The 12,642-nt window shown below is 40.3% G+C and overlaps 1 protein-coding gene across 7 annotated transcripts in view; it reads right to left on the bottom strand.

The window, feature by feature from the left end:
- The window catches only part of COL19A1 (collagen type XIX alpha 1 chain), an 859,492-nt gene that overhangs the window by 218,833 nt on the left and 628,017 nt on the right, over window positions 1-12,642 (bottom strand). For all 7 annotated transcript variants that reach the window (XM_066604267.1, XM_066604321.1, XM_066604301.1 and 4 more), the window contains 3 exons: window positions 11,123-11,176; window positions 10,408-10,449; window positions 707-802 (listed from right to left, as the gene is read on the bottom strand). In XM_066604267.1, coding sequence (XP_066460364.1) covers window positions 707-802; window positions 10,408-10,449; window positions 11,123-11,176 — 192 coding nt within the window. The remainder of the gene's footprint in view (window positions 1-706; window positions 803-10,407; window positions 10,450-11,122; window positions 11,177-12,642) is intronic.

Below are 12,642 nucleotides of genomic sequence, written 5' to 3'. Positions count from 1 at the left end.
GTCGAGCTTGATGCTCGTTCGAGCATTAATGTACTCGATGGTGCTCATTACTCAAACGAGCATCAAGTCGTGTTTGACCCCGCCCCAGTTTTTGGCTCCTCCCCACAGTGGCGTGCCTGTTTTGGCCCCTCCCCACAGAGAGAGAGAACGAACCTAGGAGAAAAAAAAAAGCTCGGCACCCGGTGTCCCACATACAAAAATGCTCGAGTCTCCCATTGTAGCCAATGGGGTTCGTTACTCGACTAGAGCTCTCGACTTTTACGAAAAGCTCGACTCGAATAATGCGTACTCGAGCATTTGGGGGCTCGCTCATTTCTAATAGAGAACCTTTTTAATATTTCGTAAGACTTTGCTTAGAGTCTAAAAAATAGAAATGGGGAAAAAAAAGAAAATTTACCGGTTTTCTGGTATAGTTGTATTTCCTCTTTGTTTATCAAGCTATCAAAACATTTTCTAGCAGCAAAGAAGATGGTGTGTCAGAAAAAAATGGTGTGACTTCAACATTGCAGTTAACATACCTGTTCTTTAAAAGTTTTCTCCTTTTTGTTTGAAAAATTGATGGTAAACTTTTCTAGATACAACCTGGCATAACTCAGCAGTGCATGCCAGTAGTGCATTGATAGGTGCATGCTATGTTATGGCTGCACAATAATAACCCATAGGCAGTATGTACAATATTTCTGCCTAAATGTCTCTCAAGGCTTACCTTAATACCTACATGTCCTGCAATACCCGTTAGGCTTTCTTCTCCCTTGGTAACTGTAGATCCAGGACCACCAGCATTACAATGACCACACACGTTCTTAAAAAGAATAAGACAAATAGAATAAATCTTGACTTCTTTATTACATAGGGATCTGAAGGCATTGATTGTATGTAAATGAATTGAATGCAAATTCCATTCCTATCTAAAACTGCACTTGATAGTGACTCTTAAATATGTCTGACAGCTAAGATAACTTGTCTTCAGCAGCTTGACCTCAAGGGGTTGTTCCACTTCTACCTATTTTGCTGCAGGACGTAGACAGCTCCTTACATTACATAGTGGCTCAGGATGGTACTGCAGGCTGCATCCTTTAAAGTGAATGGGACTTAGCCTGCAGCACTAACCTGGGTCACTACAATGTATGGAGCTGTCTGCTTCCTGCAGCAAAACAGCTAGAAGTGGGACAACCCCTTTAACATAATTGCTCCCACCTTGCTATACCTACAGTGTTTTCTGCTTACGCTTTGCCCAGTGGTTTTGCTTATACTTTTCCTAATCTCATCTGGTTTTGCTTTTAAATGGTCAATAACATGTGGGAACTGACTATGGCATCAGTAAGGATTTGTGTTCCCTGTTTTAGTGTACTAGTGGTACTGCTATTTTATGATTTGACCTGCTTTTGTGCCTTTGACTTTTTCCCGACTCAGTTTAGTCACCTGTGTCCTTCAACCCCATACAGTTTAGTACCTATTTAAATCAACCAAAAGACATATGATTCCAATGCATCACAGTTCCAGTTTCTTTGGGGAAATCTCAGTTGATGATCAGGGGCAAGTCTAAATCCATGGGGACTTCCTACTGTTACAGCTGTGTAAAGGGTTAGACACATATACGAGTATATGATCAGGGGTATATATATATATATATATTTAAATATTTCTGCTGTACTTTAATTATATTCCTGTCAGGGCTCTCAGAGATAGGACTGATGCCTTTATCCACTTTGGTTTTGTTGCTGTTCACTGGCAGGACCCAAGCTGTACACTAATTGGCTGAGTGACTAGGCATAAAACAGAGGTCTTGTCCACGGGCTCTGTGGTAGTTTCAGAGAGTGGTGGAAAGAAAAAGACTCAGTTAGTGAAAGCTGCAGCTATTCTTGTCCAGACCCGATTGGGAGAGCCTTGCATGAACAACTCAGAATTTTCAAACTGAGTGGGAAAGACATGCGCTGGTAAAAGCAGTTGGTATTGCTGAGAGGTGTGCTGTGAACAGACCGGGACTGCATCTCCAAGCAGCACGCAATTCAGGGACTGGCATCCATGAGCTATTCGAATGTGACAAGGGTTGAGAGATTGAAGAAATCAACCAAGAAAACTTCCAGAAATGAACTCAGTGATGTACTGTGCGAGTAACATTGCACCTCAACACCCTCAACCTCCCACCCAGAGGATGGTTGTTGAAAGACAGTCTTCAGCTAAAGGTACGGTGATTGTCTACCAGATTGTGGAAATAGACTATGCGCAAGTGAATCGGCTAATACTTGCCAATAAGAATGTACCTGCTCTACTAACAAAAATGTACTGCACATTGGTTATGTGTGTACCAAAGAGTGTCTAAATTCTGATTTAGAGAAGTTCTTCCATTCTATACTGGATTCAGAACATTGCTACCCCTGGCAGGGTGGACTATACAACTGTTTGTGATTACTATAGGATGTACCCCTAACAATCCTGGTGCTTGTTCTTTAGGAATTGTTTGCCATATAAATCTATATACATCTCTATTTATATATATATAGTTTTTTTTGTAAAAGAAAACCTTATATTTGTTTTAAAACTGTTTCAATACTAGTTATCCTTAATGCTGTATTCACATGGCTGAGTGCGATGCAGGTCCAAGAAAATCGAACTTGCATTGCACTCTATCTAACTGCAATTTTTCTGAAATTGTGAGTTATTTTGGAATAAAAAAGCATCTATGTACATGGGTTTTTCACGCATGTGAAAAAAAATTACATGTGCTTCCAATAGTTTCAATGGTAGTAATCGCATTGCACTTGCATGCAGATTGCATGGCGTGCAATATGATTTTTTTCATGTTCCTATGAGAAATAATGGGTGATTGTTAAACAGGAATCGCCCAGAAGTAGGATGCAATTTATTGGACTATCATTCCTAAGGAAAATTGCTCATATTTATAAACACAGGAATAAATAGCTTCTTTTCAAGTGAGAGTTCCATCCATATTGCAATCAGCCGGAACTTGTATATGAAAGTTGCCCGTGTGAATACACCATAAAGTAATTTCATTATCCAATCTTCTGTAAAGCACTGTTTACTTGGTAACACTGTGTAAAGATTTTTCTCTTTATAACGTCATATCTCACATCTGTTTAAGCTGCAGTAGTGGGATAGGATTCTGCCATATACTCCTAAACATACATGCTCCGATGGCTACATAGTAGCATAGTCTGTAAGGCTGAAAAAAGACGTACATGCATCCAGTTCAATCTATTATCCTGTGATGTTGATCAACAGGAAAGCAAGAATCCCCAGGAGGCAGAGCCAATTTTCCTCATCTTTAAGAAAAATTCCTTTGTAACTCCAAACACGTCAATCAGAATAAATCCCTGGATCAACAAACTGTCTCCAGTAATCTAGTGACTATATTATGAAACTCAACAAAGGCAACTAGGCTAGGCATAGTGTTATGCCTGTAACCCTGGGTCATATCTCTATATGGTGTGCAAACACTGATGATGTTAGGATTTTTTACCTATATAATGAATAAAAATTCATTTGTTTTATATATAATTAACAGCGTTACATTGTGTCTCATTATGTTCTGTTAGTAGAGCCTCAGTGGCAATGAACATCAGCACATATTGCCAGGAAAACTGGATGTGAATCTGGAGATAGGCAATTATAATCTCCGCATGTACATCATTACCAAACTGGGAGGTGCATTTTCTTTGGATAACAAAGAGAAGTGGTTCTTATATGGACTATGTAATTCCCTGTCTATTTTGCATGACATAGAGCAGTGAAATATATTCATTGGTATTCTGAAAAATTGACTAAATTCTTCATAACCTCATTGGCTCCATTGGACTTTGTTGCTTGCACTGCTCATTATTGCTTATAGTCTGTATTTACGCACACTGAGGCCTCGGTTAGATGAGCGTGTTTTTTTGTGCGCCAAAAAATTGAATGACAGCTGAGTGCTCGCTCTGATTGGTCACAGCGCTCAGCCAATCACAGCCAGTGCTTTCAGTAGACAGGGATATTATAACCCCCGTCCACTAGAAAGACAGAAGAATACTGCAGGGGACCGGGGAGAGGAGCCGGACAGCGCTTCTAGGTAAGTTAACATTTTTTCTACAGTTAGGGATGATTTTCGGAGTAGGGCTTATATTTCAAGCCCCCCCCCCATCCCTGAAAATCATCGCTGCAGGGGTTGCCTCCATCCCATTGCTTTCAATGGGGCGGCAGCAGTGCCAGTATTGCCAGGATGGGGTGACAGCAGTGCCCGGATAGTATTGCGGTCCTCTGCCACAGCTGTGAAAGCTATGGCAGGGGATTTTTTCATCCCCGCGGTGAGTCCCATCATCATTGAACACTGTGGCAGTGCTGTCACAGTGTTCAGTGATTAGGGGACTCCCCGCAGGGATTAACGGAACCTTCCGGGAGTCCCCTCATCCCCGCAAGGACTAAGGAGTTAACAGCGGGACATTTAAAAGCTGCTTCTGGCCAGAAGCACCTTTTAAATGTCCTGCTGTAAGCAGCGGGGAACCTATTGGCAGTACAGGTTTCCATTAACTGCTGCTCCCATTGGAGTCAATGGAAATTCCTTCAAAATGTGCACCTATGTCCTATCTCTTTTTTAGGTGCGCAATTTTTTTGCGATTCAAGTCCCACGCATAGGAACGCTTCTATAGGAACCTATTGGTTCTTTTAGAAGCATGCATTATGTGTGCGCAAAACACACGCTCATCTGACAGAGGCCTGATATGGAGTTATGAATTTTGTTTCCATCTCTTAAACACCCTTCAAATATTTTACACTAAATAGAAGTTGCCTTTCAATTGATTTTGGCAGGATTCATGATCAAAAAAGGTCAGCAATAATTTAGTTTTCTTAGAGAAATCCAGTTAACATAAAAATATGATAGTAACTGGTATTAGTAATTCTATGCAGACACTGACTAAGCATTCCATTCTATAGCCAAGTGTGAACATGTCTGGCGTGTTAGCTCACTTGTTACTGATTTAGCAATTGAGCAATATTGGCCTAACAGCATAAAGACCTTTGGGCGGCAGTACTCAAGAAAGACATATCACAGCCTTAGCGGGTTCAAAGATGGGCAACTAAATAAAAAAAAGGAAATGTGTGAAGTTCAATACCCCAAATTGGGGTTACTTAGTTTAGAAAAGAGATAGCTAAGGGGTGACATAATAACTATATATATAAATATATCAGGGATCAAAACAGAGATGTCTCTCATGATCTATTTACACAAATAACTGTGACTATAACAAGGGGGCATCCTCTATGTCTAGAGGAAAAGTTTCTACACCAACATAGAAGGGGGTTCTTTACTGTAAAAGCACTGAGACTATGTAACTTTCTGTCTGAGTACGTGGTAATGCTGAACTCTAAACACTAAAAGAGTTCAAGAGGGGCCTGGATGCCTTCCTTGAGTGTAACAATAGTACATGTTATAGTCACTATATTACTTCAGAAGGATCGTTGATCCAGCTATTTATTCTGATTTGGAGTTGGGAAATAATTTTTCCCTAAAATTAAGAAAATTAGTTTCTTGTAAGAGGCTACCCCAAGGATTTATTAGGTTGTCATGGCAGCACACCAGAATGTAGATGAATTGAGTATGCTCAGAAGGACTGGGTGTGATTGCCTACTTCCCAGACTGAGAAGAAAAATTTCTGTGACACAGGAAGTGGCTGGGCAGAGGAGCTTTGGACTGTGAAAGTGTAAGAGCTGCATGCTGAGAGAGCAGCTCTAGGGGTCTCCTGATCTGAGAGATTGAAGTGCAGAGTGGGGGATTGGTGCTAAGACCACTGTAGATGTCTCAGAGAGCCAGCTGGGTGCACAAAAAGAGATTCTGTGCTAACTGAAGCAGCTTTGATGCATAAAGAAAAGGAGCAGCATAGAGACTATACATGATAGATGTTGCCATCTGAGTTGTAGCTTGCACTAAGAAACCACTGCAGAAAGACTGTATCTGTGACAAAGAGAAAGAGATCAGAATTGTCACCATTCTATGGAAAAATGGACCTCACATTGTCCATTTACACCAAGAAACGTTCGTCAGGAGATCGTAAGTGAGGTTTGGCCTCTGCAAAAGCCAAGTGTGCCCACCTGCAGAAAAACTGTGGATTGTTATGCAGGCTTGCTAACCACACAGCACCAATTTAGCATACGTTTGGAGAAAAGAGACTTGAATTTCAGTGTTTTCGGGTTAAAAACTTTTGGGGGCCTTTAGCAACTTCCTATTCTTTACCTATGGACTACCTTTAGCATAATTCTTTGCTTATCATAAACTATGCGCAGCACACCACTATTGTTATGTTATATTGTTAATTTTGCCTTATCATATATTCTGGTATCAATATTGTGGCTATTAATGCTTACACCAATGAATGGGTATAATAAATAGTCATTGTAGTTGCTAGCTAGTGATAGTCAGGATTGTGGAATGGAGCCAGGGAAGAAACATAACTTTTCCCACTGTTTACCCAATTTTTTTTGCAGTTTAATAATTGTAATAAAAAGTTAGATTTTTGTAAGTCCAGCGTTCACCTCATATCCTGATACTTGTGTTGCCTGCGACCTCCTGTGACACTACCTCAGGTTTTTTTTGCCTTTCTGTGGATCACCATTGCAGGATAATAGGCTGAATTGGACGGACATATATCTTTTTTCAGCCTTACATACTATCTTACGAAGTCAACCAGAATGCAAGTGTCTAATTTGGCTTACTTGCTTCTATTTCTCTTGCTTCATCCAACATCTCTTGCCTTGCTGTCACAAGCATAATCATTAAAGTCAGTGGAAACCTAATATGTATCTATCAACTATTTTTTGGGAGTAATCAGTAATAGTTTATGATTAGAGATGAGCGAGCATGCTCATTCGAGCGTTAGCATACTCGAAAGTACTCATTACTCAAGCGAGCACCACTGCGGTGCTCGAGAAAATTTCACCCTCTCCATTGTCTTCAATGGAGCCGCGGCTGCTGTCAGCGGCTCCATTGAAAACAATGGTCTGCCGGCACCCCTGCATTGTTTTTCATGGAAGGGCTTTACATATAAGCCCTTTCCTGAAAAACAAGGATTTTAGTGTTAAAAAGAAAAAAGAAATTACCTATCCACCGCTGCCATGTTTCCTTCATCCCCGCTAGTTAAAAGAATTCCCTGCTGCTACATCTGCCCCATCTGTGACAGATGCAGTAGAGGAGTCTGCTGCCGGCTCCATGTCATTGGATTTCAGGGAAGGGCTTTACATATAAGCCCTTCCCTGAAAAACAAGAATTTTAGGGTAAAAAAAAATTAATAAAAAAAAACAGCTTACCCATCCGCTGCTGCCGTGTCCCCAACGGGGATGAAGAACACATCTGCTGCATACGGCAGATGTTTCCTTTATCCCCGCTAGTAAAAAGAATTCCCTGCTGCTGCATCTGCCACATCTATGACAGATGCTGCAGAGGAATTCTTCAATTTCCTCCCGCAGCTGTCACACATGACAGCTGCGGTAGAGGATCCAGCTGCTGGCACGACCCTGTCAATGGATTTCAGGGAAGGGCTTTGAATATAAGCCCTTCCCTGAAAATCCAGTAAAAGTAGTGTAAAAAATAAAAAAAATAGATACTCACCTCTCTTCAGCTGCCAGGGCTTAGCCACGTCTTCTCTGCGCTGTCCCCGACTCTGTAGTGCTGTTTTATCAGCAGAAGGGGTTTAAAATCCCCGCCTGCTGAAAGAGCTGATTGTGATTGGCTGAGGCCCTCAGCCAATCACAGACAGCTCTTGCCTGTCATTCATTTGGTGAGACCTGTCTGTGATTGGCTGAGCGATTCAGCCAATCACAATCAGCTCTTTCAGCAGATGTGTATTTTAAATCCCTGCCTGCTGATAGAACAGTACTACAGAGCCGGGGACAGCACAGAGAAGACGCGGCTGAGCCCCGGCAGCTGAAGGGAGGTGTGTATGTATTTTTTTTGTTTTTTACACTACTTTTACTGGATTTTCAGGGAAGGGCTTATATTTAAAGCCCTTTCCTGAAATCCATTGACGGGGGTGCCAGCAGCAGATCCTCTACCGCAGCTGTCATGTGTGACAGCTGCGGTAGGGAATTGAAGAATTTTTCTGCAGCATCTGTCACAGATGTGGCAGATGTAGCAGCAGGGAATTCTTTTTACTAGTGGGATGAAGGAAACATCTGCCACATGCAGCAGATGTGTTCTTCATCCCAGCGGGGTACACGGCAGCGACGGATAGGTAATTTTAATAAATTTTTTTTTTTTGAACTAAAATCCTTGTTTTTAAGGGAAGGGCTTATATGTAAAGCCCTTCCATGAAAAATAATGCAGGGGTGCCAGCAGACTGTTGTTTTCAATGGAGCTGCTGGCAGCAGCTGCGGCTCCATTGAAAAATGCTCGTGTCCCCATTAACTTCAATGGGGTTCGGTACTCGAAACGAGCTCTCGAGCATTAGAAAAAGCTCGGCTCGAGTAACGAGCACCCGAGCATTTTGGTGCTCGCTCATTTCTATTTATGATGTATTGCATTATAGGCATTTAGATAAATGGTATCATTTATTTTTTTGTGACTCCAGTAATATTCATTTAAAAGTGAATGATTCTATAGGGTCATTTTGGTGTGATTTTGGAGCTACACTATATGCATAACTGATTCATAAAAAAAGAGACAAAAAACCTTCAGAATCATGTAGATTAATACAAATGATTTCAACTCAATTGACATCTTCTGCTGTCTCAATGATTTGCCTCCACAGGCTTCTGTTGTAGACACAGCTTTAACCCACACATTGTTCTGCGATCAAGGTATGAGAACACTGGTTTCATAAATACATAATAGTAAGCCATATAGAAGTAATTTCTTGTGATATGTGGTAATGTGCAAAGCAAGTGATAGGTGAAAATGTGGCTTATAAAAAGTGTTGTCATTTATACAGCCTTTTTCTATTGCTAGCTGTTAAAGTTATTACCGAATTTAGCCTGCTAAAACATTTGTTCAATAGTAATATAAGGATTAAACTGGGACCTTTAATTCCAGAATATGCATCAATATGGTTTCCACAGTGTGTATTTAAAACATCTAGGATATCTCTAAAGCAGATCGTTAGAAATACTAATAAAACAATTATTCTGAGGAGTACGTATTGTAATGAATTACCTGAGTCAGTAAATCTCTGTATCTATCTGATGTTGGCTACAAGACTGTTTTATTGTGCCTAAGGTACACATGGATCTGGTTGTCTGGCAATTATTTCATTCAGACCAAAAACTAGAGTGATGTGAGTTGCTGTATTAACCTTGATAGATCGATACAGTAATAGCTGAACTGGCTTTTATTCATTGCTAAACACAAGGTGTATATATTGTCAAATTGTCCAATATGAAGTTAAGTGAAGTGAAATAGTTCCTCGCTGGCTGTGGCATACATTCTAAATTTGTGTTCCTTTTCTGCTGCCTTGAAATGTTGAATTGCTGACATAGCTGTAAGAAGTGGAACTACAACTAATAGCCTGGTAAAAGAGTCTATCATGTACTTGCCTGTTCTGAGGACAATTGCTAAATTATATTGTAGACATAAGCTGGATTTTAGAATAGAAGGACACTTTCCGGGAGTTCTGTCATAGTAAGGGTACTTTTACATGGGATGCAAACCCATAGAAAAGTTTTACTCTCCCATCACATACAAAAATGGGGACGTTTTGGCCATATTGGCTATTTTCCAGGGGTGGGATTCAGTTTCCTGAGTACTCTGGCTATTGCATCTACTAGCCTGACCTGGATTGGGGTTTACATTGGTGCTGCTGACTCAATTTATACCACAAGTCATCCAAGTGACATAATCCTTCTTGTACTTTTATACAAGAATGGACATCACTAGTGAATAGAGGTGGAGCGGGTTGGGGAACGTTCTGGCCCCACTCTATTCACAGGAATGACTGCTTGTTTACATGGGCCGATCCCTCGTTCAGTTTTCTGCATGGAGAGACTGAATGAAGAATGAAAAGCAAACAAATTCTCATTTGTCGTTTAGTTGGAGCATGCATTTACAATAAACGATAATTGATCAGATTCCCGCTATAAAAGGGCCTTGCCAGTCTCGGAATATCATAGCGGTTTGGATTTAGGTACCTGACTGGACTTTTTCCAAAATAATAATACTGACTTTAAATAAAGTTTTCTTTTTAAAAAACTCTTGTGATTTCTTTTACGTACAGAACATATAAGAAAGGGGCCTCATAGCAAAGGTCAAGCTGGGCCTCCATCGCTGTGCAAGGATTTGCCACATCATAATCTGCTAGTGATGATTATGGCATCCACACAGTGGAATTACTAATAAATATATTTTCCTACATATTCACTTCTGTTATGGCTTGGATCATTAATATTTATGAGAACACATCAAATAATGTACATAAAATGATACTGTACCTTAAGAATCGCTCCTATATCACCGAGAAGTGGAAGAGCAATCTACAGATACAATAACAATGATTATGAAATGTACAAAAAAGATGCAAAAAAAAAGAGAAAAACCATAAATTCCATTCGAATTGAAATGTACTCATTTTAGAATTTTGTTATGGAAATTGTTTAGAAAAGTATGGGGAATAAAACAGCATACATTCATTTTCTTAACGCACTACATGATGATTACGAAACACTGGCTGTGAATAGTATGCTCAAAGTTATACAAGGTTATTCAGCATTCAGTCCTGAGAGGCTAAACCGTGTGATTTACTTTGTAATGTCCGCCCCTAAATAAAGTTGAAGCTTTCTAAACCATCTAAATCCTCCTTATATCTACCAACATTTACCACTGTAGCACTCAAGCCGAAATCAGAGGTACTAGTCCTCATATCCATGTTAACCAGGGGCGTAACTATAGTTGATGCAGTTGCACCTGGGCCCAGGACCTTTAGGGGCCCATAAGGCCTCTCTTCTATATATAGGTAGCCTAGTAGTATGAATAAAGCATTATAGTTGGGGGGTCCTGTTACAGATTTTGCATTGGGGCCCTGAATCTCCAAGTTACGCCTCTGATGTTAACTATAGGATTATAAATTAGTAAATGATTAAATGGATTATTGTTCAGTTTAAGAATGGGAATATTGATCACAGCAACAATGTACATCCTTTCACATACTGGGTCACCTGGAGGACCTGGGAGTCCTGGTCGGCCATCTCTGCCTGGGACACCCTACAGGTAAAAGAGAAGGCAAACAAGTCATGATATTGCTATTCTTATTTCTTCCATCCATTAATAATACACTAAACTTATTGATATAGTGCAATGTATTGCATACCTAATACTAATGAATGTTGCATTGTATCACCATTAAGAGTTTACTTAAAATCATTATAAAGATCATAAAAAATAATTGTTGAAATTTACCTTATTTTAAAGTATGTTTCAGTAACGAGTTATTACATTATTTTTAAGGGAGCCTGTCAGCACTTTCAAGCCTACTAAGCCACCTACAGCAGCAACTGTTTCTAAAGGCTCCTTCACACAGGCATATGCGTCTTTCTGCACGCCTCAGTGCAACGTATTTGCACTACGTACAAGGCTTTTTTGCGTTTGCATTGGTGCATTTTACTGCACCTTTTGCGCATGCAGGGCATGTTCATTTGTGCGTGGAAGATGAACATGCACCGATCTAGGGTGGTTTCACACGGGTGAAAAAAATCACACAATTTTCGTGTGATGCGAAAGTCGGTAAAAAAGCACATTATGAAACCAATGATCTACAAAGGTTTCCTTCCTATCTGTGATGTTTTCACTGATGTGGTGTTGAGAGGAAAAAAAATCATGGCATGCTCCATCCTTCTACAATGTGCGATTTTTTTTATCTGCCATGTTTTCCTATGGAGCCTCCTTGTTTATCACATCGCAACACAACAAACTTGCGCTGCAATGTGATTTTAACATTAAAAAGTCCTACTGACTTTTGCGATAAAAAAAATCACAGGTTTTTATCATGTGATTGTATTGCGGGTGGCAGCAATGCAAGATTTTTTTTTTTAAAAAGCACCACCAATGCTCAAAAATCGCGGGAACAAAGATGCAATAGTGCCGCGAAAAGATTGCCCATGTGGAATTAGCCGTAAATGAATATTTAGCCTAATGAGTTCCAGGTGTGTTCTTTTTTTCACAGAATTGCACACCTATGCCCGCATTGTCCACACATTTGCACACCTCTCATTAATTTTTATAGGAACTCTTTAGTGCGCAAAGGCACACAAAAATATTGCAGGTGCTATCTTTTTGCGCGTGTGAGAAATGCATACACAAAAAAGGAGATGGATTCTATTCTATGTGTTTGGTGCTTGCAATTTTTTTGTGCACAAATAGGCGCCCCAAAACGCCCGTCTGAAGTAGTCCTAACACTGAGTTTCTTCTGTTTGTAGAAGAAAGCATACCTACAGAAAAGTCTTGTGCAGTGGGTGGGCTGGACTGTCTCTTTTGGCTGGTGTTTTTGCAATCTCTGCTTTATGCGATTTGATATCTCACACATGCGCCAGAAGTTTGCAGAGCAGCGCATGCGCCTATAGACACAGACAGCTATGCAGATTTTCGGTGCATGCGTGAGAACACATATTGCATGTAACGGTGATGGACAAATTTATGGCATATGCTCTGGACAGAAGAGATGTTTCAGCCCA

This window comes from Eleutherodactylus coqui, chromosome 1 (assembly GCF_035609145.1).
Source record: "Eleutherodactylus coqui strain aEleCoq1 chromosome 1, aEleCoq1.hap1, whole genome shotgun sequence".
In the NCBI taxonomy this organism is placed as follows: domain Eukaryota; kingdom Metazoa; phylum Chordata; class Amphibia; order Anura; family Eleutherodactylidae; genus Eleutherodactylus; species Eleutherodactylus coqui.
Note: the sequence above shows the minus strand (reverse complement) of the source record. Positions and strands in the feature narration are given on the sequence as shown.